General features: G+C 42.8%; 1 protein-coding gene across 1 annotated transcript; it reads left to right on the forward strand.

The window, feature by feature from the left end:
• The first annotated feature begins 4,590 nt into the window (after positions 1–4,590).
• On the forward strand, positions 4,591–13,173 carry CAPSL (calcyphosine like). Its single transcript, XM_058044244.1, has 5 exons — positions 4,591–4,659; positions 8,478–8,611; positions 9,462–9,639; positions 10,296–10,505; positions 13,072–13,173. Exons 2-5 carry the CDS (start codon positions 8,478–8,480, stop codon positions 13,171–13,173), a joined length of 624 nt encoding a protein of 207 aa, XP_057900227.1. The 5' UTR covers positions 4,591–4,659.
• The last annotated feature ends 9,438 nt before the right edge of the window (positions 13,174–22,611 follow it).

The raw sequence follows: 22,611 nt of genomic DNA on the forward strand, positions 1-22,611 counted from the left end.
AAGCTGGCAAGCCTGTTGGCAGAGACACTCTTGTGGGACTTTTACAACCACATCACCTCTTTCCTTCCTGCCCTTATTTATAAGTGAGGATGCATTCATCTGTTTTGAGACCTGACTGTCTGTTCTATCTGCTGACTCATCCCTGAGTCTCTTATTCACAGACAGAGAAAAGAAACCTTGACTGAAGCAACAGCAGCTCCTGTGCCAAGGTGGCAGCCTGGCACAGGCCTGCTGTGCCGAGGAGCCTGGCAATAGCTCATGCTCTGGGTGGCAGGAGTCAGTTCTGAAATGCAGAGGCCGTGGAGAGAAGGGGCTCTGGGACACCACAAAGCCCTCTAGACTGATTGTGTATCACCAACCGTGCTGATGAGTGTCCCCAGCAAGCTGAGTGCTGAATTTGCTGCTATGTCAAGCAGGCCCTGGTTCCTGGCTGGGAAAAGCATTCAGCTCGCATACCACCAGTACATTTCTGAAGTCAGGAACCAAAACAGTTCCTGATAATTTAGAGAGGAAGCTCCAGTGAATAACAAGAAAAGAATACATACCATTTGTGGTTGTTTAAGCAATGATACCACACAGGCTGAAGTCATAGCTGCAGTCAGTTTGGCTCCACGGGCTGGCAAGCACCGAGTTCCCTGCCCTGGCAGCCAACACAGCTCCCCCCTCACCGTCCCCTCCAGATCCTCCTGCAGCAGTGCCTGGCCTGGCTCTGCCCTCTCCTGTATGACTACTGACATTACTTCCCACCACCTTTTCCTCTCCTACCTAGTGCTGCTGGCATGGTCCCAGACAACTGTAAAAATCCACTATTCAGAGGACTAGCAGGGTTGTAAAAAAACGATCAAGACTCCCCCGCTTGGCATATGCCTGTGCCAAGAGCACACTTCACAACCACTCTTCCTTCCCCAGGACATTCCAGCACGTGGTGACCGTCTTTAGGGAGGCCTCTCTGAAGAACAGCTTGCTGAAACCTTCTCCTCTCTGGTTTTGGCTCCCTCCTCTTTGCCCCCTTCAGTGAGGACAGATTGTTCTGGTTGTTGTTGAAGCAAGCTGCAGACTGTTCTTGTTCTATTCTTTGCTACTTCCCCCACTTTGCAATGATTAAGGACAGCTTTTCAGCATCAAAAGGTATTTGATCCTAATAAATGCTGGGGCAATTTAGCTGTTTTCTTCTGTGGACAAAAGAGAGGGTTGAGCACAGAAGTTTCTCATGCATGTCCATCACATTGTTTCACTGTGGTTGACAGAAAAGTGCCAAATTTTTTGAGAAATGCAGTAGAATAAAAAAAAACAAACCCTAACACCCACAACATTGTTTTTTTCTATTTGGCCTGAAATATTCAAGAACTTAAATTGACATTATTTCAAGGCACAAGATAAAAATAATCAATTTCTAGTAAACATCAGTTACTTAACTTCTTAAAAACTGAAATATCTAGTGTTTTCATTTTCCATTCTCCAACTGAAAACAGATTTGTTGTAGATTTTCAAGAAAAGAAAAATTTTAAAGTTAACTGCCTCTTTTTCTGGAATGCTCCTGGTCTCAAATCACCTTCAAAAAACCTTGTCAAGTGCATTTAGCACCTGACATAGCATTAAAAAACAAAACCTGCTTGTGCTTCCCAAGAGCAGGGGGAAAAGGCAATTAAAGGCACCGGTTAGGAATGCTGTAGCTGTGTGGCCAGGCAGAGCAATCCCTCACGCAGGCGCTGCTGGCAGTGTGCACCCTTTGGGCTGGGAATGCCTCTCAGCGCAGAGGGGTGGGGTGAGGGTCCCTGGTGTGGGGTCAGAGCCCGTGGGGACTGGGCTGGGGCTCTGTGACAGGGCTGCTCTGGGGCCAGCACCCAGCAGGCAGGGTAGGGTGGTGACCACTCTCTAGGGAATCAGCTCAGTAGCATGAGCGCAGTCTGCATGTGCCAGCTGTGTCTGCTCTGGAGAGCAGACAATTAATTTCAGCTGGATAACTCCAAACCACACAGGGAGACGGCATTTTTGGATATAAGAGCATTTTATTTAGAGTCAGAGTTCAGTTGTGTTTGGAACTAGATGATCTGTAAGGTTCCTTCCAATACAAACCATTCTGTGATTCTGTAATTTAATTGGATTACATCTTGGTTTAAAATCAGAATACTTTCCCCTTGACAATGTACTTACCACACGGGTTTCTTTTTTAGTATATGTGAAATTTTCTTAATTTTAATGGCAGAAAAAAACACAGAGGTTTATCTCGTAAATCCTGATTTATCCATCTCTGCTACATAGTGTTCTGGGACTTTATGCTTGCTATTTTTTTTTAATCTGTATTCCACACAAACAACCCTGCTGATTTTTCTACCAATGACAAGCAGATATGCTCATATCTGTTATTCTTATAGCTGAAGAGCTTCTCCACAACAATGGTCACAGGTGGCAGATTAAGAAACAGTGCTAAAACTTGTAAACTAAAGGACCACTTTTTTTTGAGACACTTCTTATAAAGTTCATAATGAATTATACCTTCCCTCCTGCCTAAATTCAACTCAAAATCTGAATTTTTAGAAACTTCAATTGACTTAAATTGACTCTGTCATGACTTTATAGATCACATTAGGCCTCATAGTATATTTTCCTTAGTTAATTCAGTCCAGTGCTGAACTACAAACTGAGCAGACAGTTCAGGCTGTTCAGGAAAAAAAAAAAAAAACAACCCAATCTACTAGGTATGCGTATATTCAGTGCTAGTTAGAAAATGATGAGGAAAAATGTCAGAGTTCTGATGAAATCCCTATATCCTTTATGATAAATTCTGAATTCACTGAACTCTGCTTACAGCTCTGTGCACAGTGACAGAGCAGGTACAACCAAATAAATTTCATCACATCCTGATGTAATCTGAGATACCTGAAAGCCTGTTAATAATTTTTCAGATTGGTAAGCCATTAACCAATGTCATTAGCTGGACTGTGCCAGAAATGGCCCAGTCCAGTTTCCAGAGGAGTGTAGAGTAAATATCCATGTGTTTCTGTGTGTCCCTGGGCTCACTGGCAGAGGGAAGAAAAGGCAGCAGAATGCAGCTGAGTATCCAGATATTGAATGAACTTTTTTTTTTTTTTTTTTTTTTTGCTTTCAAGAGCCCACCCCTGTTGTTTCAATCTGCTGCAAACCTCTGAAAGTCAATGCAAATTGAGCACTTGAAGAATTTCTTTATTAGGGTGGGAGGCTGAATTCCAAGGACCAACTTGTTCAGTGAAAACCATTTTTCTGGCCCTCAGTGCCTCTGTTTTTTCTTTGCAGAGTGTGTGACCAGGCAGCAGCCCAGATAATGTTCATAGCCCTTTATCTCTCCTGCATTCCCAGAAGGTCTCTGGAGATCAATTCACGAAACAAAGATAGTGGATGGAAGGATGTTACATGTTCACAAAGGCAGTATTTCTGAATCAGTGAATGATTAAATAAGCCTTGTTCCCTGCTTGTGCATTAATGTGCAATCAGCTGCCACATGAGAGATATAAAAGAATATTCTAAGTCTTGCACAAGCTCTGGTTTAGTACCAGGAAGTACCTGTTGATGAGAGATAAGCAATAAGCAGCTTGCCAGGATGCAAGTGGTATTAGTCTAGCAATTGCCTAAAATAATTTTCTGCTTTTGCCAGGAAGCGACTTTTTTGTTCTTGCTCAGTGTTTCATCCATGGCCAGAACAGGGCTCTCCCTTCATTTCCCACGTGCTCTCACACTGACTTCTACATGCTGCCTTTGCCATCAGCCTTGATCTTACATGTTCACCTTGCTGCTGCTGCCCCAGAGGGCCAAGGAACACACACAGGCTATTTCATCCCCCTAAGGAATCGAACAACATCTTGATTCCCTACCAAAGGGGTACATTATCTTACTGACAATGTTTGTGACCTTCTGCAGACCAAGTTGCTAATGGCTGTGTCTAGGCAGAGCGCAATTTTTCCTCATCATATGGGTGTTTAACCTTTTCAGCTTTCTTCTTGCTACAAATGAACACAAGCTCAGCATCTCCCCAGAGGTTCTAACCACCAGCAGGTCTTCAAAGTGGCAATTAATCATCAGGGAAAAAATATACGCTGGTGAGGGGTTTTTTTCTTTGTGAACCACAACTGACAGTCTTTTACTTATATGTTTCTACTATGTTTGCAGTAAACAATTGAACCGGAGAGTTTTTTCAACCCTATCAACTATGAAAGCAGGGAAACGTGTTCTAGAAACACAACCATGCAATGCAGCACTTTCCCACAGCCACTCTCCCTCAGTCTCATCACTCAGCAAGGGGCAGCACAAGGTGTCTCCCACTTTCCCCTGATCTCCAGCCCATGTGGGCAAAGATAAGAAGAAAAGGAATTATTTTTAAAAGAAATAAAATGAAAAGGCTCTCCAAACACCAAAGCAATTGTCCAGGGAAGCAGCGTAATTGCAGGCTGGGCCAGCCACAGCCTACAGTGTCACCTTGGAGACCAACTGGCAAACTCCAGGCCTCCCAAAAAAGGGGGGCCAAGGCAGCCGTGTGTGTAAACAGGTAAAACGAGATGGATAAGGAAGCTGTGCAATGAGGCTGTGGCCCATTATCACCTGAACTTGTTGCCTGAGCCAGGAAGCACAACACTATCCAAGCTTCCAGCCCTGAGTGGAAATCCCAGGTTCAGAAAAACATTGCAGGTAAAGGATTTTTTTTTTCCTGTTTGCTACCTCACAGTAAGTTTTTCTGATCAACCAAGAGTAGTTTAATTAATTTCAATTAAATCTAATTTTTAAATCTAATTTTTTAAAATATTATTTTTATTTAGATATATAAATATATTTATAAATGTATATGTATATATGCAAAAGAGCAATTGCAGTAATGTCCACCTGTCAGAAGGTTGAAGCTGGATGAAGCTGGTCACGATGGAGAGAGACATGGGAGGCTGCTGCAGAGGGGTCAGTGAGGCTGGGAATTTTTAAGGAGGTGTTTAGACAGTTGTCAAATACTCCTGCAGCTTTTGTGCTTTTAACGATTCAATGAAATTATAAGAAGTAAGCTAAATGCATGCAATCGGTTTAATTTGTCCTTAGATCCTGAGATCCTCTGCTCTGGGGTGGGTGGTGTGCCACTCGTGTCTTTGGCCAGGTCAGGGGCTTTCAGAGCCTGGGCAATCCAGATGGGACTCTGTCTGTTCCACTGCAGTGGCTTTTAGGATTTTCATAGGAGGCTCTTGGGTGGGCTCAGCTGAAGGACAGTATCTAAACAAATGTTGCAGAGCTTAGACTGAATCTGACTCTGTCCAAGTTCAATTCTCAGGCACAGAGGAACTTAAAGGGATCTGGCTGCTGAACAGCACAAGATTCTTCTGGAAAAATCCAATCCAAAATTTAAGGTCTTGTATTTGCTAGGAATAAATGCAATCAGTTTCGTTTGGCCTGCACAACACAACATCACCTATAGAAACAAACAATGCTGACAGCTTGGGGTAATTGATCATAGCCTAGGCTGTTAAAACAAAACTCTCCAGCATTCAAAATTAAAATAAACACTGCTGGTTAATTTCACTGAGGGAGACACCTGATGGTCTTGGATGAGATACACAAATTAAAACCATTTGGAATTACTTTTATGACCTGTTCTTGTTTTATTAATGGTATTAAGATGTAACACATTTGTACACTATGCAGAGAATGGTTATACTCAACAAGCCCTGACTGCATCTTTAATTACTTCACATTATTCAGAAAGGAGCAAGAGCAAAATGAAAGGGGAGGAAAGAGCATGTGAATTACTGTGATGCCTCCCTCCTTGCACTGATTTGAAATCTCTTTTCTTACAATATAGCCTAGGAGGGGTTTACCTCAAACTTAAGCCTGCAGCCAAGAGAAACAGGAAAGTGATATAAGTGGCACTATGGGCCACGCTTGCTTGTCGCAGGTTTTATATTTAACTGGTTTTCTGTATTTTCTGGACATACAAAAAGTGTTATCAAATACTTACTGCCATGAGGCACAGGCTTTATTTACGAGGCTTTAGTGTGATGTGAAAACTCAATTACTTCGCAAACAGACTTTAATTGCTGAGTTTTGTAGAGAAACTTGTTGGTGGTGATTTAGTTAGTCAACATTATAGAGAATGCAGATTTGCAAAGAGCAGCAGAAATATTTACTATTAGTGGTTTTAACCATCGTATTTGGGGAGACATGATATTAGTGAGATTACTGGACTGCTCTGACCCATTTCAGAAAGAACACTGGGAAAAAATTGAAAAGTTGAAGAGCAATAGCAGAATTACCTGGCATCTGGAAATCTATTTTGTACCAGGAGTCTTGAGCTATGCCTAGTTACTAAGCAAAAGTAAGTTTAAAAGGGACCTTCAGGTAATTACACCTGGACACATTTTTAATAGGTGGCTCTTTAATCTTGTAAAAGAGAGTAAACCAGCATCTAATATGATGGAGATTCAGACTAGAAACAGTATATATTAAAAGAAAAATTATTTAGTGCTGGAACAACTTAGCCTAGAGATGGTGAGTTCTGAGGCAGAAATGCTTTTATTCTTACTGCAGAAATTACAGAAAATTGGCCAGTTTCAGTGGCTTTTATTGAGGTTCAAGAGATCATAACAGATAACCAATCAGATTATCCCTCCATATGCTCAGTTCATGAGTATTATTGCAATGACTATTTGATGCACATGGCAGTATTCTGGAAATTCCTCCGCTGATCCAGAAGCAAGGAGATGCCTGACTCTTTTCATGGGGTGTGTGTTTGTGTAGATTTTTGTAGTGTGCAGTAGAGATTAATTATGTCCTTGTTGGTCTCAGTATTTATAGAAATCCACAATGACATAACATAGTGTAGAGAGACTCACACTGCACAATGATACACTTGCATCATGTACTCTGTATGTAGATGTATTGTTGCTATACATTATATATAAGCAATAGTATATTATTTTGTAATATAAATATAGTTTGCACTGTATTTCTGTAACCTCATTGTATTTTAAAGTCTTTCCAGCTAAACATTTCCCCTTTAAGGACAGGTCATTGTTTGTGAAAAACATTTTTGGCTGCTGATCTTACACAGCTGTGAGATCTTCCTGATCACTGGTTAATGAGTTCCCAGAAGAACTTTGCTTGCTCTATCTGAAGCAAAGGCCAAAATGCTCTGTATTTTACTTCTCTAGACTTCTACATTAAGCTATTACTGAAACCATTTGGGGAGTGCAAAACTAATTTTTTTCTGGTTTTGCAAGCCCAGCTGGAGTAATCTAACATGGTTATAAAATTCAGCATATTTGGCATTACCAGCAGTCATAGCCAATGCTCTGTAAACGGGAGTGGATGAACAATTAAGATGAAATAGTTTAATTCCATTTTTCTTAGAAGTTTTGTCTGGTCATTTCAATTCACACTTCTGCACATGGAATCACAATGGGATTGGAAGTGTCACGTCCACTGACAGTGCCTCACAGGGCTGCTCAGCTTCATCTCCTCATCCCAGCATGGCCTCAGCAGAGCACCAGCTGCCCTCTGAGTCTAGAGCTGTAACTTCTGTGACTCTTGTGTGCCCTTATCCTATGACGCTTGAAAGGCTGGAAAATATTTTGGGAGTCTTCATGGCCTGCTGCAGACCCATCAGCCAGGCTATGGAGCAGAAGTCTTGGCACTGAGCATGTGCCCAGGATTCACTGTGGCCCCAAAATATCAACACAGGCAGTCCCACTTTTCATAGCACTAGGCACAAATAATCCCTGTGGGAGAGGCAGTGGGTCTCTGCCAGCCTGGGCACGCCTCTCTTGGTGGCGCTGTTGCAGCACTTCAGAGTCACAAGCTGGTTTTCCCTGTTTTTATTCCACTGTTTTCCTCCGAGGGAAGCTGGAAGGCCTTTGTTGTCAGATGTGAAGTCCTGGGGTGCTAAATACTGTGAAAGTTTAAGGTATTAATTTATTTTTCAGTTGTGTTAAAAAAGCAGTAGGTGTCCTGTGTAGGTGGCTGCTGCTGCTCAGACATGCAATGGGAGAAATCTCTGCTCTGCAGAATCGGGACCTCAGTGGAACAAAAGTGAATCACAGGCAAAGGTCTCCAGGGTAATTTTTGTCTTCCTGTGGTCAAATGACAGCTACAAATCTGGCCAGTGGAAGAGGCTTGGCAAGGATGCTGTGGACACAGAGGGAGTCACACACTCCTGAGTGCACCCACCACTTGTCACAATGTTCTCACACTGTAGGCAGAAATTTTTACACACCGTTTCCTGTCTGCATCTGAATTAATCACAGGGTGGTTGGCTGAACCCTCCTTTCATGGTCACTGACCTATATTGGCAATTTCCCTTTCTGATAGAAGGCTATAAGGAAAAGGAAACAGAGGGTCAAAATGGGTCCTCATGAAAGAGTTGCCACCAGCAGTTTGCAAGTTAGGAATTTGGGATACTTGGTATACTAAGGCAGGTTTCAGCACTGTGTCTGAATGTGAATCCACACCACATCACTGTTTTGGTCTTCCAGATGGGCACAGCAAGGCATGACCGAGAGATGGCAATCAATGCAAAAAAAAGCCTGCCCACAATTACCAACCCTTTAGAAAGACTTCGCCTGCACTGTTTAGCAAGGGGATCTGCAGGCATCAAAGGACTTGGCAGGTGAGTAAGCAAAATGCCAGACCCATTATTCAGCCTAATAATTTTAGCTGCAAGAGGCTCACACTCTAGGGACCAAAACTTGAGTCTTCATCTTGAGTTTTCTCATTTCAGTACAAATGCCACAACTCACAGAGCCTGCCACTGGGGCTTTTTTTTGGGACACAGGACTGACCTGATCACCTTTTGAAGGGTTGAAGACTGTGAATCCCTCATGAGAAAGTCCTTCCAGAACAACCCCTTCCAGAGAAAAGAGGGGAACATTAACCATATATATCTCCTTGGTGTTTTCTAAAATTATCTTAAGTATTTCAGCACTGGAGATTTTAAGCTTCCTTCCCTTTTAGGTATGACGCCCTTGTTGTAATAGTCCTGTCCTATAATTAGCTGTCTAGTTTAGGGGAGGCACCTAAAAACTTTTTGCAAGCATCCCATCCCTAGGAAACAGGTGTTGCATCACACCCTGAGATCCCTCCCAGGCCCCATACACCACAAATGGATCTAGATGGTGACCAACTGGAACTCCATCTAAATTTGGAACTTCTTCTAAATGTGCAGCTTGCAGGGGCGGAGGGCTATAATGAACAGGAACACTATGGCAGCCTTTCCTTCATTTAACTTCAGGCATGTAATATTCATACACCCTATCTAAACAAGTAATCTCTACTGCCAATAAGTGTGGGGGGTTTGTTGGTCAGGGTTTTTTATTTATTTCTTTTTTCCCCACCTCAGAACAGAACAAGGAAGAAATGTTATCTCAGTAAGGTGCCTCTCTACTCCAGTACTGTACTAACCACTGCAGTATTCTCCATGTTTTCCTATGCATTTTCCTCAAATTTCATGTTTTCTACAGAGCATTTAGGATTATTGATGATAACAATAGCAGAACTCTTGATTTCAATGAGTTTCTGAGAGGACTGCATAATTATGCTGTGATGATCAATAAAGAAGAAGCTCAGGAGCTTTTCCAGATATTTGATAAAGACGGCAGTGGAACAATTGATTTTGATGAATTTCTTGCTACACTGAGAGTAAGTCTGGGAATTTATGCTGTTATTGCATTAAATGGATTAAAATATAGCAGAACAGAACAGAACAAAGTAGAATGGAATATTTGCAAATAAACAGTTGTGATCTTTTTCCAATTAATTGTAGCCTTGATTTAGATACTGAAATTCCTGAGCTGCAGTCTGGGTACCTGTGCAGTTCAACCCATCAATCTTACTTCTTTGTCAGCCGTTTTATGATGCATCTCTTTATAACATGAAAGAATGGAGCATCCCCCTTTATTCAGAGGATGCTTTCTCCATTCCACCACAGTGATTGATTTTGTCTAAAGTATCTCTGCTCTGCTGAAGCCTAAACAATTAAGACAGAAAACACTAGTACTTTGGATAATTAGTAATTTCTTCTTGGAAATATTTAAATTGGGCAGATCAGAAAAGTGTTCTAGGTAGTATTTTCTCTCTTATTTTCCATTTGCTATTGTATGGGTAGACACTGAATAGTCTTAATCATATTGCTCTTTTGAGGGCATATTGCCCTTTCTAGCTCCTGTGTAAACTATCACCAGTATATTGTCCCATCTCCCTTGAAAGTTTTGCTACTAGCAACAACAAGTACTTGAATTTGGAACTGGGCAAGTAGTTGGCAAAAATAAAATTATTCTGTTAATATTTCTTGACAGCCTCCCATGTCCAATGCAAGAAAAGAGATTGTCATGCAGGCATTTCAGAAGTTAGACAAGACTGGAGATGGTGTCATAACAATTGAAGACTTACGTGGGATGTATAATGCAAAATATCATCCCAAATACCTAAATGGAGACTGGACAGAAGATCAAGTTTTTAGAGCCTTTCTGGATAGTTTTGATTCACCCTATGACAAAGATGGGAAGGTAAGTGAAGCACCTCATTGCAAGCCATGAAATCACCATCTGACTCAGAATTTGACTTAGGTTATTAAGTGGGGGAGTAATTGCAGTACCAAACATCCATTTGCATCACATTTATATGGAAAATCAAAGTAGATGCATAACCTGTGCACAACACTCATACAGCTGGCTTGCACACTCTGAAGCAAAGGGGCTCTGCAGGAGGTACTAGGGTGGTTATGAGATGGCATTAAAGCTTGGAGCCTTAATAATTGAATTTCATAGATTACACTAAGTACATCTTCAGACTACCCCACAAAATTGCAATTTTTAGGAGAATAAATACTATGATCCAGTTCAAAAGCAGGCTCTCTGCTTTAAAATACTTTACAGTGTAATTACTGAGACACTTGACTTGGAAATCAGTCCATAATAGAGACAGATTTACCTACAGAGAGTTGGAGGGAGAATGGGGCTGGGACTACCGCCAGGGGTGTGTACCCTGAGGACCCATGAGCTGGGACAGAGCTGGGAGCCCATCCTACACTCTGGCACTCTGGTTCAGGTGCAAAGTCTGGGACCTTTTGTGATGAACTTCTTACACATCTGCTCTGCAACCATTTCTTTTCCCTTGCTATGTGTCTGCAGACTTCTTTGGTCTGAACTTACATCTGTTGACCAGCTTAGAGCAATCCTGTATCTCTATGGTTCACTTGGCCATATTCTCAATCTGAGCAGTTAATAATAACAAATGAGACTGTAGGTTTTTATCAGTGCTTTGTGATATGTCTTTAACGTTTCCCACTCTCCAGGGCTGCATTGCACTGGTAACTCTACTTATCTAATGCTCCACCCAAACCCTTCACTTCCTTGTTCCCACCACTCAGGGTCTCTGTTGTGGAGGTGATGGGGCTTATCTACTTTAGGCATGACTTTGCGCTTAGGAGAGCTGAGTTTCATCCCCTCTACTGCAGTGTCATCCTCAGAGATACCAGTTCAGAGCCAGCTATCCCCTTCCACTTCCAGGGGTGACATCTAGCAAATTTCAAGGAAAACATTCCTGCTTTTTGTGCTGAGATCATATATGAATGAACACATTAAATGAGTTCCAAAACTGATCCCTGATGAGTTCAGTGCCTGGTTACTCTGAGCATCCACCACTTGGTCAGCAATCCTGATATTAGCTCACTTGATTACTGTTTCTTCTGAGAACAGACTGTGGCTTTCCCGAATCAGAAGACACTAATGATACTGAACACCTAAAATGTTTTTAGCAGAAATGCCTCAAGGTTGAGCATTTGCTAGAAATGCCCTCTTCACTGTGGTCTTGCTGGGAGCCTCTGAAACAGGCAGTTTCGGTGAGGCTTGTAATCATCTTGTGATGGTAGGATAGTCTGAAGTGGTCCCTTCTCCCTGTTGTCATGCTTTTCTAAGTTCTCAAACACACAATGCAATCAGAGCAGATACCGTGGAATCACAGAATATGCTGAGTTAGAAGAAACCCATCAGGATCATCAGGTCCAACTCCCAGCCCTGCACAGCACACTCAGAAATCACACCCTGTGCCTGAGAGCATTCTCCTAACACTTCTTGACCTCTGTCAGGCTGGTGCTGTGAGCACTGCCCAGGGACCCCATTCCAGTGCCCAGCCATCCTCTGGGGAAGAACCTTTTCCTGACATCCAGGCTAAACCTCCCCTGACACAACTTCAGGCCATTCCCCTCGGGTCCTGTCACTGCCACCCCAGGGCAGAGATCAGTGCCTGCCCCTCCTCTTCCCTCATGAGGGAGTTGTAGCTGCAGTGAGGAGTCCCCTCAGTCTCCTCCAGGCTGAACAGACCAAGAGACCTCAGCCACTCCTCACACAGCTTCTCCTCCAGACCCTTCACCATCTTCCTGGCCCTCCTTTGGACACTCTCTAATAGTTAAATGTCTTTTTAATATTGTTTCGTATTTTTCAAAGTTTTCTTTGTTTATTTAAAGAATGACCTACACAATTCAAGAGTTAAGGCATCACAAGAGACTTGCACAGTTTTTCTCTTGGTTAATTTGTTGGGTTTTTTTTTAAATTGTCATTTTTAAACCTCAAAATACCCATGAAAGCTATTTAAAACTCTTAAATATTTGAAAGAATATTTGCTTCATTAAGGGAAGCTTGTTTAGAGCAATGATATTTTCCCTTAGGGGTGGATATAAAGTTCCAAGCTGTCTCTGAATTGCATCAGAAACCTCACCCACTTTATTAATAATTATGCAAAGAACCAGATTATAGCATCCCTGGAAAAAAGAACATTAAAAATTTGTTTTCTTAGGCAGCAGTGATTTTAACTTCAGTTGCTGGTAAGGTTAGTTAAACTCCACATTTCATCTCCCTTCAAGTGTTGTAGAGGACAAGAGCTCTTGTTTCTAGCAAAGTGAAATTAAGGAAATTATAAGTGTCTTAATTCCTCCTGTTGGATTCCTTTTTGTTAGCCACAACATGAAATAGCAGATGTTCTCTTTCATTCATTCTTCTCTATTTGTTGTTTTGACTTACAGCATTAAATAAAAAGCAAACGTTCATTTTCCTATTCTTAATTTCTCTGTCTCAGGTCACAAAAGAAGAATTCATGAACTACTACGCTGGAGTCAGTGCTTCAATAGACACAGATGTCTACTTTATCATCATGATGAAGAATGCTTGGAAACTCTAATCATATAGTTAAAGGGGCGATACTCCTCTTCCATCTTTTATAGGTTCCTCTGATAAAGTGTATGCACAACAACACCCTCCTGTTCCATAACAGCAGTTTCCAGTAACTGTGCCAATTACTTTCTATCTGCAGAATTAATTCCCAGATGCTTCAGTAGGCTCAGCCTCAGGGGATCAGAGCAGAGAGTAGATCTGGCATTTGGCCACCCCACACATCTGTCCTTTTTCTCTTTCCATCCCTGGCATGTTTTTTTTTTCTGAGATTAGCTGTTCTTTTATTTTCTGACATCTGCAGCAGGTCGCTGTGGCTCCTGAACATCCCTTTTGCAATGTTAGATCAGCTCTGTTTCATAGAGCATGGAAGAGATGGTGTCCTGGTTTAGGGTAAACTTGGGAGAAAACCTCCACAGAGGACCTCTCCCCCTGTTGTCATTACAGAGCAAGAATTCTATTGTCATTACATTGCACGGGTTCCATATTGCCAGAGTTTCATACCTCCTTGATGTTTCTTGTAGGCACTCCCTCTAGGCACTGATTCTTCCTTGTCCTCACAGAAGCCAACATACTCCAGTTCCCCTCAACAAACCAATCCACTCCTTTATAACAATCTTCTTATTGGCTACAGCTGTGGCCTGTTAAAATCAGGCCTGCTCCTAATCTTTAATAATTAACCCAGCTGCAACTTTTTAGGGGGTAAGATTACTTTCCACACCACCTTCATCTACCTATATTCCATCCCCCTATATCCCCCCAGCTGGTTCGGGAAGGATTCTTCGAAGAGAAGGGGAAAGAACCTGTTTATTTAATTGGCACAGCACCCCCCCAGCACACAAAATGAACAATATTAGATGACAAAACTCTTTCACCGCTCTGAAAAAGATGATAAATTCAGAAAGTCTCTCTTGGGGGTGGTCGCTCTGTTCTCAGTCCCTCTGGCGCTGGGGCAGCTGCTGCCCAGAGTAGGCCCTGCTAGGCCACAAGGTGCAAACTCTCGGTGTTCCCAGGTCCCAGTCCAGAGCAGGCTCAAGTAGGTCGAAAAAAGGGAAAGGAAAAACCGTCCAGGGAAAAATTCAGCCTGCTTAGCTAAACTAATTAATGAGCAGAAGCAAAAGCAAGAGCAAAAAGCCAAAGCTGCCCTATGTACTGCCCCATCTGTGTCCCCCTGACTGCGGGGAGAAGCAGGCTGATAACAAAACAAAACTTCACTTTTCAGAGCCAGTCTTGAAGGCACAGAATATAATATCCAGCAGAACAATGACTGGGGATACAAGCATCATAATACCACTCTAGTACAGATGGAAATCAAAATATTCTGAGGTGTGGTGGTCTTGGACAGGCTGTTATAAATGGAAGGAAGTCTGTCCCAAGAGGGTCAAACAGACCTTTTCACCTGTGGCACTGCAGTATCTCTTGGCTTTGTGGGTCTCACTGGGGAGAGAGCAGCTGCTGATCTTGCTGCTGGGAACATGTGAGTTCCCAGTACTGGGAGGCTGGAGGGGCAGTCAAAGATGGGGAGACGTGGACCACAATAAATGCAAAATGTTTCTAAAGGCCAGTTTTTTATCCTGGCTCAGGATCATTTTGATTATGAGATCATTTTTCTTCTATTTTTCTTCAAAGGGGATATATGTGTTACAGTATTTTTTTCTCTATGTTCCTAGAATGTTTGCTGACCTGGTAGTTGTTGCCTGTACAGACCTACACTGAAAGTTGTTTACTACTTATTTGTATTTGCAATGACCAAGATATGACTTCAGAGAGCTCTCCAAAAACAAAGAACTCATAACTTTCTTATCTTGTTGTCTTCTGTTTCGGATGCTGAATAAAGACTGGGAACCTACCTTTCTTGTCATATCAGTGAGGCTGTCTCAGTTCATCTTTTGTCCTTTGTCCATATAGACAGGGCAGAAATGGTACTCAAAGGAAACTGTAAAAAAATTCCTGACAAAACCTAGTGCGTGAGTGTATGGTGTCTAATTTTTCCTGCTTTGCTACTTTTTTCTTTTTTCTTCTACTTTCTGCTCCTCTCTCATAATTTTGCTGCTCTCCTAGACTGAGAAGCTGCTACTGTAGCAGAGAGTAAATACATTATGCATAGCAGCATTTGCTCCATTTCAGGCTGGCAGACAGCTAAAAGCAGTATAGGATTATAGAATAGACTTCAAAACAGCCTTTCTCATGAAGTTGCTGCTCTTAGCCTGGGTTGCTAACAGTTCAAACACTGAAGTCCTGAATGCTTGCTGCACTAATCCTCTGCAAACCCTATTTTTCTTTTGTCCAGCAGTGATCTCAGTATGAGCAATAACTACTTCCAATTCCTTAGTGAAGGTTGTGTTAGCTCTATTAGTTTCTTGACCAGTAAGACTCTGGAAACGTGTATGGCTGACACTGGAAAATGGTGGAGAAACTCTCTTTATAATTGCCAGCCATCATATGAGGAGCCTTTACTTACTTCAATAATGCTACTGAAGTATCAATATATATGAAAAACAAACTTACTATCAAATAGGGGCTGTACGTGGTCTGGCAGCTTGAATACAATCCATTCACTTCTCTTTGATTAATTGATTTCACAACATGGTGTCATGCTATATGTCTTCTCTTTAAAACAGAAAGAAAGTGATGTGGATGGATTGTGGGAATCACAAAATGAAAGAAACATTTCCTTTTGACTTGCTATCTCATGTCTTCACAGCCTGCAGTGATCTGACAGGCTGATATTAGTTCAAGGGAAGTAGCAGTTTTAATTTGAGTAACTGCAGCCAGTTTGTCCTTGGTACTAATACCTTCCAATTTTATTTAATCCCAGACCAATATACATTTTCAGAAGGGAGGATTGGTAGTGAAAGCAACCGTACTTTTTGGGAACCAGCGGAAGTTTTGTCACTGGGTTCTGGGAGCCTTAGTGGAGCCTGTGGCAGCTGGGAAAAATCCTGTGCTTCAGGACAAGATTTCTGCACTGGGCTGGACTAATGGGGTTTGTGATCCAGGAAAACTTAAGCCCCCTCATCTTGGTGGTGTGTTCCTGATGCTTTCAGAACAGTTCCCAGCTCAGGTCTGCCTGTGTGTGGACCTCATTGCTCACTGGATATGTTTCCTGAGAGCATGGTTCCCAGCAGAGTAATTTCAACATTTGTACAGAATCATATTTTCCAAGGGCCGGTTTCATGAGCTTTGGAAATCAGGAGCAAAGTTTCTTTTCACTTCTATGGGAAGAGAGTTGCTCTTAGAGCAGTCTGAATAACAGCTGGTAACTTCAGAAAAGGTATAGTGCTTGCAGAGGAAAAAAAATCTGGGAACACAAAACCCATGATTTTTCACTAGCAATCAGACACTGTAGAACTCAAATTGGAATCTGTCCTGTACGAAATGTAGTTTGATTAATATGTGTGCAAATTAATGGAACAAACACTGGCATTAGCTGTTAGATAGTAAAATCTCTACTGGGGAACGTGCAGCCATAATGGCACACTGGACACACACATTGGATGTGCAGAGGAAGTGCTTTTCAGGGATTAAAGGAAAATTAAAGGGATTTGAACCAGACAAGAGGGATTTTCAGGACTAGCACCAAGCGCTCAGAGCCTCCCTTCAGCACTTTTCTCTCCCTCTCTGTGATCTGGGGGACCCAAAAATGAAGCTGAAAGGCCCCTGCAGCTGCAGCTGCAGTGTGCTGGTTACAGACCCAGCAGATGCAGGAGATAAGTGGTGATGCTGTCCTGCCAGCCTGTGGCTTCACAGCACACGCAGCAGATTTTTTGAGATAGTTGGCAATGCACATCATTGTATCTGGTGGTAGCATCAAGATGGGAGATCTTGGTTGGTGCTTCGTGTTCAAAGCACTATTTCTTCATTCTGATTGTGCAACAGCTGCTGAACAGGATGGCACAAACCACAGGAACATCTGATTCTGCAGGGCAGGGGGGCAGTCCCAGAGGTGGAGGTTTGGCCTGCACCTTGAGTTCCAGCCTGCTGCCTGGCACAGAGTCCTGTCAGGAATAAGGTCTACACTCCTCAACAGCCTGCACTGAAGTTTGCTCCAAAATTGTTGGTAGAGCCCTGCAGGAACAAGGGAAAAGGCCCCTATAACTCTCCTAGAACACTGCCCCCACTTCTTGCCTCTGCATGAGCCATCAGAGCACCTCAGTGACGCCACCCCACTACCCCAAAAGAGCACCAGGTACGGGAAAAAAGATGAGTGAGACAGCCTTTTCTTCTGGTGTATTCCTCTTGGGAAGATGGCACTTCAGCAGCTTCCTTCACTACATTTTCGTTCTGGCCTCCCTGTGCTCTTTGTGGCTTCATGTTTCTGTCTGTGAGAGGAAATTTTTTGGCTTGATGTGATACAGAAATGTAGGGGTTTTTTTATACTGTCTCCTGTAAAACAAAATTCTGATTCAAGCACCTGAGTTTAATGCAAGCCCCACTCTCTGCCATATATTTTTGAAACTAGACCACAGGAGATTTTCAGTGATCTAATTCATTCTGCTGCTCTTGTGACACAAAGCTATCTTGGCAGAGGCAGATGGCAGCAGCAGAGGTCTTGCAGATGAAATCACCTGTGCACATGGCCGTATGAAAGCCAGCTTGCCTTTATGTAATTCCTTGCACACAGTGCTACCTCAAACCTCTGCAGCTGTGCAGGCAGAGCATGGCTTTGCCATCCCAGAGCTGTCCCTGGCAGAAGGAGCAAGACCAGTGATTTTGCTGATTTTTGTCTTGCATCTCTTATCCTCCACACTGGGAGCAGCAGCAGCAGCAGCAGCAGCAGCAGCAGCAGACTGAGGTTTCCCAGTAAAGAGGCAATGCCAAGAGCAACCTGGCACTGCCAGCAGCTGCTACTGTCTGTTGTCACTGTGATTACAGCTCGCCCTGTTTCTTTAGCTTTCTCCCCTTGTAGGGTGAGCAGAAAGCAGGATTCCCAGTAGCCAGTGCTCAACACCAAGCCCTCAGGTGGCTGAGAGCTGCCCCTCTGTTTGCAGCAGCCCCTGGCCATGCTGGTGTGCCTCAGCAGAGTCTGAAACCCCTGTGGTTTTAAAGTGAGCTTGGTTTGGGCTCCAGCACCTCTTCCACACTCATGCCTGGAGGTTTGCAGCCACCCCAGGTACAGCAGCCCCAGCTCCGCAAAAACATGGATCCAGGCTTCCCTCCAGCTCAAGCACTGCTGCTGATCCCAACAGGAGCTGCAGCTGGAGGCTGGGGACAGGATTCAGCCTTTGTTGAATACCTTGGAAAGAAAGGAAGCACAAGGTTTTGTGGGAATTGAATCAAGTCTGGTTTTCTGTGGAAAAGCAGAGATTGTGGTAAAATGTGGGAAGTGTTTATTTTCCTGAGATAAATTCTGTTCCTTTTTTCATTTAAAACATTTTTTTTTGTTGGGTTTTTGTTGGTTGGTTTTTTTTTTTCTTTTGTTGGTTGGGATTTTTTACTTTCAAAAGGTGGCATGGTTTTTTTCAGCTTATGTACATTTTCTGGAAAAACAATTGTCAGACTGTTTTGGAGAAGCTCCAACTTTGAGGCATAGATTTATTCCTTCAGACATTTTCATCAATGCATTTCTGCTTTGTGTCTCATTTTTTATGTTGCTTGACAAAACTTTGGGGCTTTTGGGGTTTTTTATATTCATTCAGTGGTGGTCCTGATGTTGGACTAATCTAATCTAATTTTGCTGTGACATATAAGTTATGCCATCAATATTTAACAGTAACTTGGAATTTTTTTTTTTTTTTTTTTTTTTTTTTTTTAGCCCATAGCAGCAGCTCTGTTTCCCAGAGAAAGAATCTCAATCCATTGGTCTTAGTGTCATTCAGCTAAATTCTGTGTTGGAGCTTGCTGCAGTAATACATGTAAAAAACAGACTTCCCTGGAATATGCAAAAGAAGTTTTGCAAAATATAGAGTCTGTTGAGCCACAATCTACAGCCATCACCCTTTAAACACTGGTTTTCTCATTCTTAGGTAATAAAAGATTAATTTCTGAGTTACTGCTATGGAGTTAGTTCTTCTGTGGACGCTGCTGCCTACTTCATTTTAAAGATGAAGAAATCCTGGAAACTCTGTCTTCTGCTTTTATTTGCCCAAACTTCATTAGGGCCATAGACTACAAATAAGTGAAATACTGCTTAGCTTGTTGTGGGCTTGTTTTTTCCCCCAGGTCCGATCTGAGCAGCGCTTCTGGAGCTGCACGATGTGATGGCAGCAGCGAGTGTCCAAGGGCTGGGCTCTGACGCGCCTCGTGTTTCAGGAGGTGGCGCTTGGAAGCCAAGGAAAAGCGATCCTGGCTGAAACCTGGAGCTGCCGCGTGAGCAAGGGATGATAGAGTCGGTATAATTTAGCAATTGCATTTTCTGGCATTATCAGTTGTTTTCTTGTGTGTCTGAGCATTGGATTTGTTTTGCCAATGCTCTGTGACACACAGGAGTGTTAATTTGGGTGGCTTCATGATCACAGCAATAAGGAGGTGTTTGTCTCTACAATAATTCCTCACAGAGGTGGTAAGTCTTCTTTATATCACGATTTATCTGTTTTTAAATGATAGCATCAGAAACCCCACAACCCAAGAGATAACTAGCTTGATTTAAAAGTGTATTGACTAAAATCCAACTGCCTCTCCCCCCAGGTTGCAGCGCTGCTGTATTGCTGTACCAATACAGGCCTTCAAATCAATAAACACTCCTGCTAAGAAGCTGAGAAGGGGCTGTACCCCTGCCCTGCAGAAATGCCCTGCCAGCATCACCACATCCTTTGCTGCCAGGAGAGATGGTTTCATAGTCAGCTTCTGCCTGCCAACAATTGCCCTGGACTCAGCCACATGTCCCTTCAGCAGTGCAGGGACAATGTTTATTTTGTAGCCCAGATTTCACTGCCCATCACAGGCATTTAGCCATCCCTCCACCCTGGCAGAAGCAGTCCTCCTGCCTCCCCACACTTAGCTAGATGGTCCTCTGCTGCCCCACCGACACACACAGCATTTGTGTGTGTTTTTTCAGCCTGTCTAATGAATGTGCGCAAAGGGAGGAGATGTGGTAAACAAACTAAAGCTTTTAGCCAGGGATGACTATTGCCTTGAGATGTAATTAGCATTTTACAGCATCATTAGAATTAGACCATGACTCATTGTTATAACTGACAATAGTCTAAGTTTGTTTGTGTACAGCTAAGAGACGTTTGCATAGTGCAGGAGAGGAGCGCTCACAGTGCTGGGAGGTGTTTGCATGGGCTGCACACAGAAGAGGGGAGAAGCAAAGATGGGAGGGTGACTGTGTGTCCCCACGACAGGGGGACAGGAGAGGGGCTGGAGCCCCACGGGCACACAGCAGGGAGGAGCAGGCAGCTCCAGGCACTGTGTCATACTGCAGCTACAGAGAACCCAGTGCCAGCAGGCTGGCTCTGGGTGTGCAGCTGAACAAGGGCTCTGGGGGCAGAAGGGGGAGAAGGAAAGTTGTGCTGAGCTAAAGGAAGTGCATGGAGTATGTGAAAGCTGAGCACAACTCCTGTGTGATTACTGTGGCAGATGGGAATCTGTGGACAGCTCTGGAGAAATTGTCATGTAGAGTAAGGAGACGTCCAGACATAGCCGTGGCTGTATCCTCATATATGGACTATATATAACTTGGCAACAGACAGGAAATGCTTGTGGTGTTTCGGCTTTGGTGCATATTTGGCTTTATTTTTTTTTTCCTGAAATAAAGCTGAAAGTGGTTATATCTGCATAAATCCAACAAATATGTTACAGAAATACAGAATTACAAAAATTGAAGGAAGCATAGCACATACTGCAGAAGATTTTCCTGATGTGCTTTTTTGCTTCTTCCTCTATCCCCTTTTTGTTTGTCACTGTGTCATGGAAGAAGGTATCATTCTAGTATAGTCTGTCCGTATCTACAGTCACACTGTGCAATTTCTCACAGTATAAGCATTATCAGCAGCTCTGTTTGAAAAAAAACACAAGCACTATAAAGAAAATGAATGCCCAGGGCTTTGGTCTTTTTCTTCTGCATCAATTAATGCTCCATTTGGCGGTAAACAGCAATAAAAACCATTCTGTAAAATGTCAGTGGAATGCCTTGAGCCAAATCTGAGGCCCCTTTGCACACAGTAGCTGTTAAGCTCTCCCCACTTGAAAGTTTCCCTTGCACTGGGTGGAGGTGGAGGAGGTGGAGTGCTGTCTTGGGAAGGCTGGTTTTGGCTTGATGTGCTCCAGAATTGCTGTTTGGATTGTACTGTCTCCTGCAGCATTCAATTCTAATTCAAGCAACAGAGTTTAATGCAAGCCTCACTCTCTGCCATATATTCTTGAAACAGGGCCACAAGAGATTTTCAGTGATCAGATTCATTCTGCTGCTCTCCTGGCACAAAGCTGTCTTGGCAGAGGCAGATGGAAGCAGCTGAGGTTTTGCGACATCTCTGTGACCATTACGAGTCAGAACAAATGAGCATCTCATCCTCTGAGGATAAGAGAGGACTCTTTTCACCATTTAGGCTCTGGGAATGTGAATATAACCAGGTAAAGGAGAATTTCAAAGAGCTGGAGGAACTGAGACTGCACAGTGAGGCGAACCCCGAGTCCAGAGTGCAAGAAAGCAGCTTGGATGTCCCATGGCCACACGCTTTGCTGTCATGCAACCATGTGGCTGTAGCAGCTTTACCTCCAAGTGTGTGCTCCAGAATGTGCAGCATCCAAAGAGGACTGTGAAGTGGCTCAGCCATAATGTAAAAAATATAATAAATGTAATACCATAAAGAAAAAAAGTCACAATGATAAAAAAATTAAAAACTAAAAAAAAAAAAAAAAAAAAAAAGAATAAAAGAGTACCAACAAACAAAAAAAAATCTTATGGCAAATTATAAGATATTTTTAAAAAACTAAATTAGGTCTTGTGATGTCTGGCAAGGATCCACAACATTCCATCCATCTTCCTATGTCAGATGTTGCATGAGAACATTGCCTGTCCAAATTCATAGTACTTGTGTGCAGTCACAGCCATTGGGAATAATGCTAGTAAACAAACATGGTCAGCCCAGTCTCTGGCATGGAAAGCACTTATGCTACACTAATAATTGCATAAGAGCTGCAGAAAAGGAGAGCATCATGCAATTTACAGACCTAATTCAGCTCCTAGGAAGAGAAAGGACTTTGCTTCTCATAGTTGGTACATGAAATGTTGAAGACCTCAAAAGTGTTAGCAGAAGCACCTGTGCATCCTGTAACTGGCTTAAGGGCAGATCTTTGCCAATAGCAAAAAAGTAGTGGCATTTAGGGTTTGCTTTGTTTTAATTTGAGTCTCAAAACCCCCACCCAAAAAAACCCCAAAACAAAAACAACCAAACCAAAAACTAAATCCATCTCAGGAAACATCTTCCTCAGGTGGGCCCATGTAACATTTTTCCTGGGCACTCAGCCAACTCTCATTGTGGTGCTCAAGCTGCCTGAATTGCCA

Source organism: Melospiza georgiana, chromosome Z (genome assembly GCF_028018845.1).
Source record: "Melospiza georgiana isolate bMelGeo1 chromosome Z, bMelGeo1.pri, whole genome shotgun sequence".
NCBI classification, from domain to species: Eukaryota; Metazoa; Chordata; class Aves; order Passeriformes; family Passerellidae; genus Melospiza; species Melospiza georgiana.

Excerpts from the sequence above, each read along its gene's own strand:
- CAPSL (XM_058044244.1), top strand. The coding sequence starts at position 8,478 with ATGGGCACAGCAAGGCATGACCGAGAGATGGCAATCAATGCAAAAAAA. Across the intron at positions 9,640-10,295 it reads AATTTCTTGCTACACTGAGA|CCTCCCATGTCCAATGCAAG; the intron begins GTAAGTCTGGGA and ends ATTTCTTGACAG. Across the intron at positions 10,506-13,071 it reads CCTATGACAAAGATGGGAAG|GTCACAAAAGAAGAATTCAT; the intron begins GTAAGTGAAGCA and ends TCTCTGTCTCAG.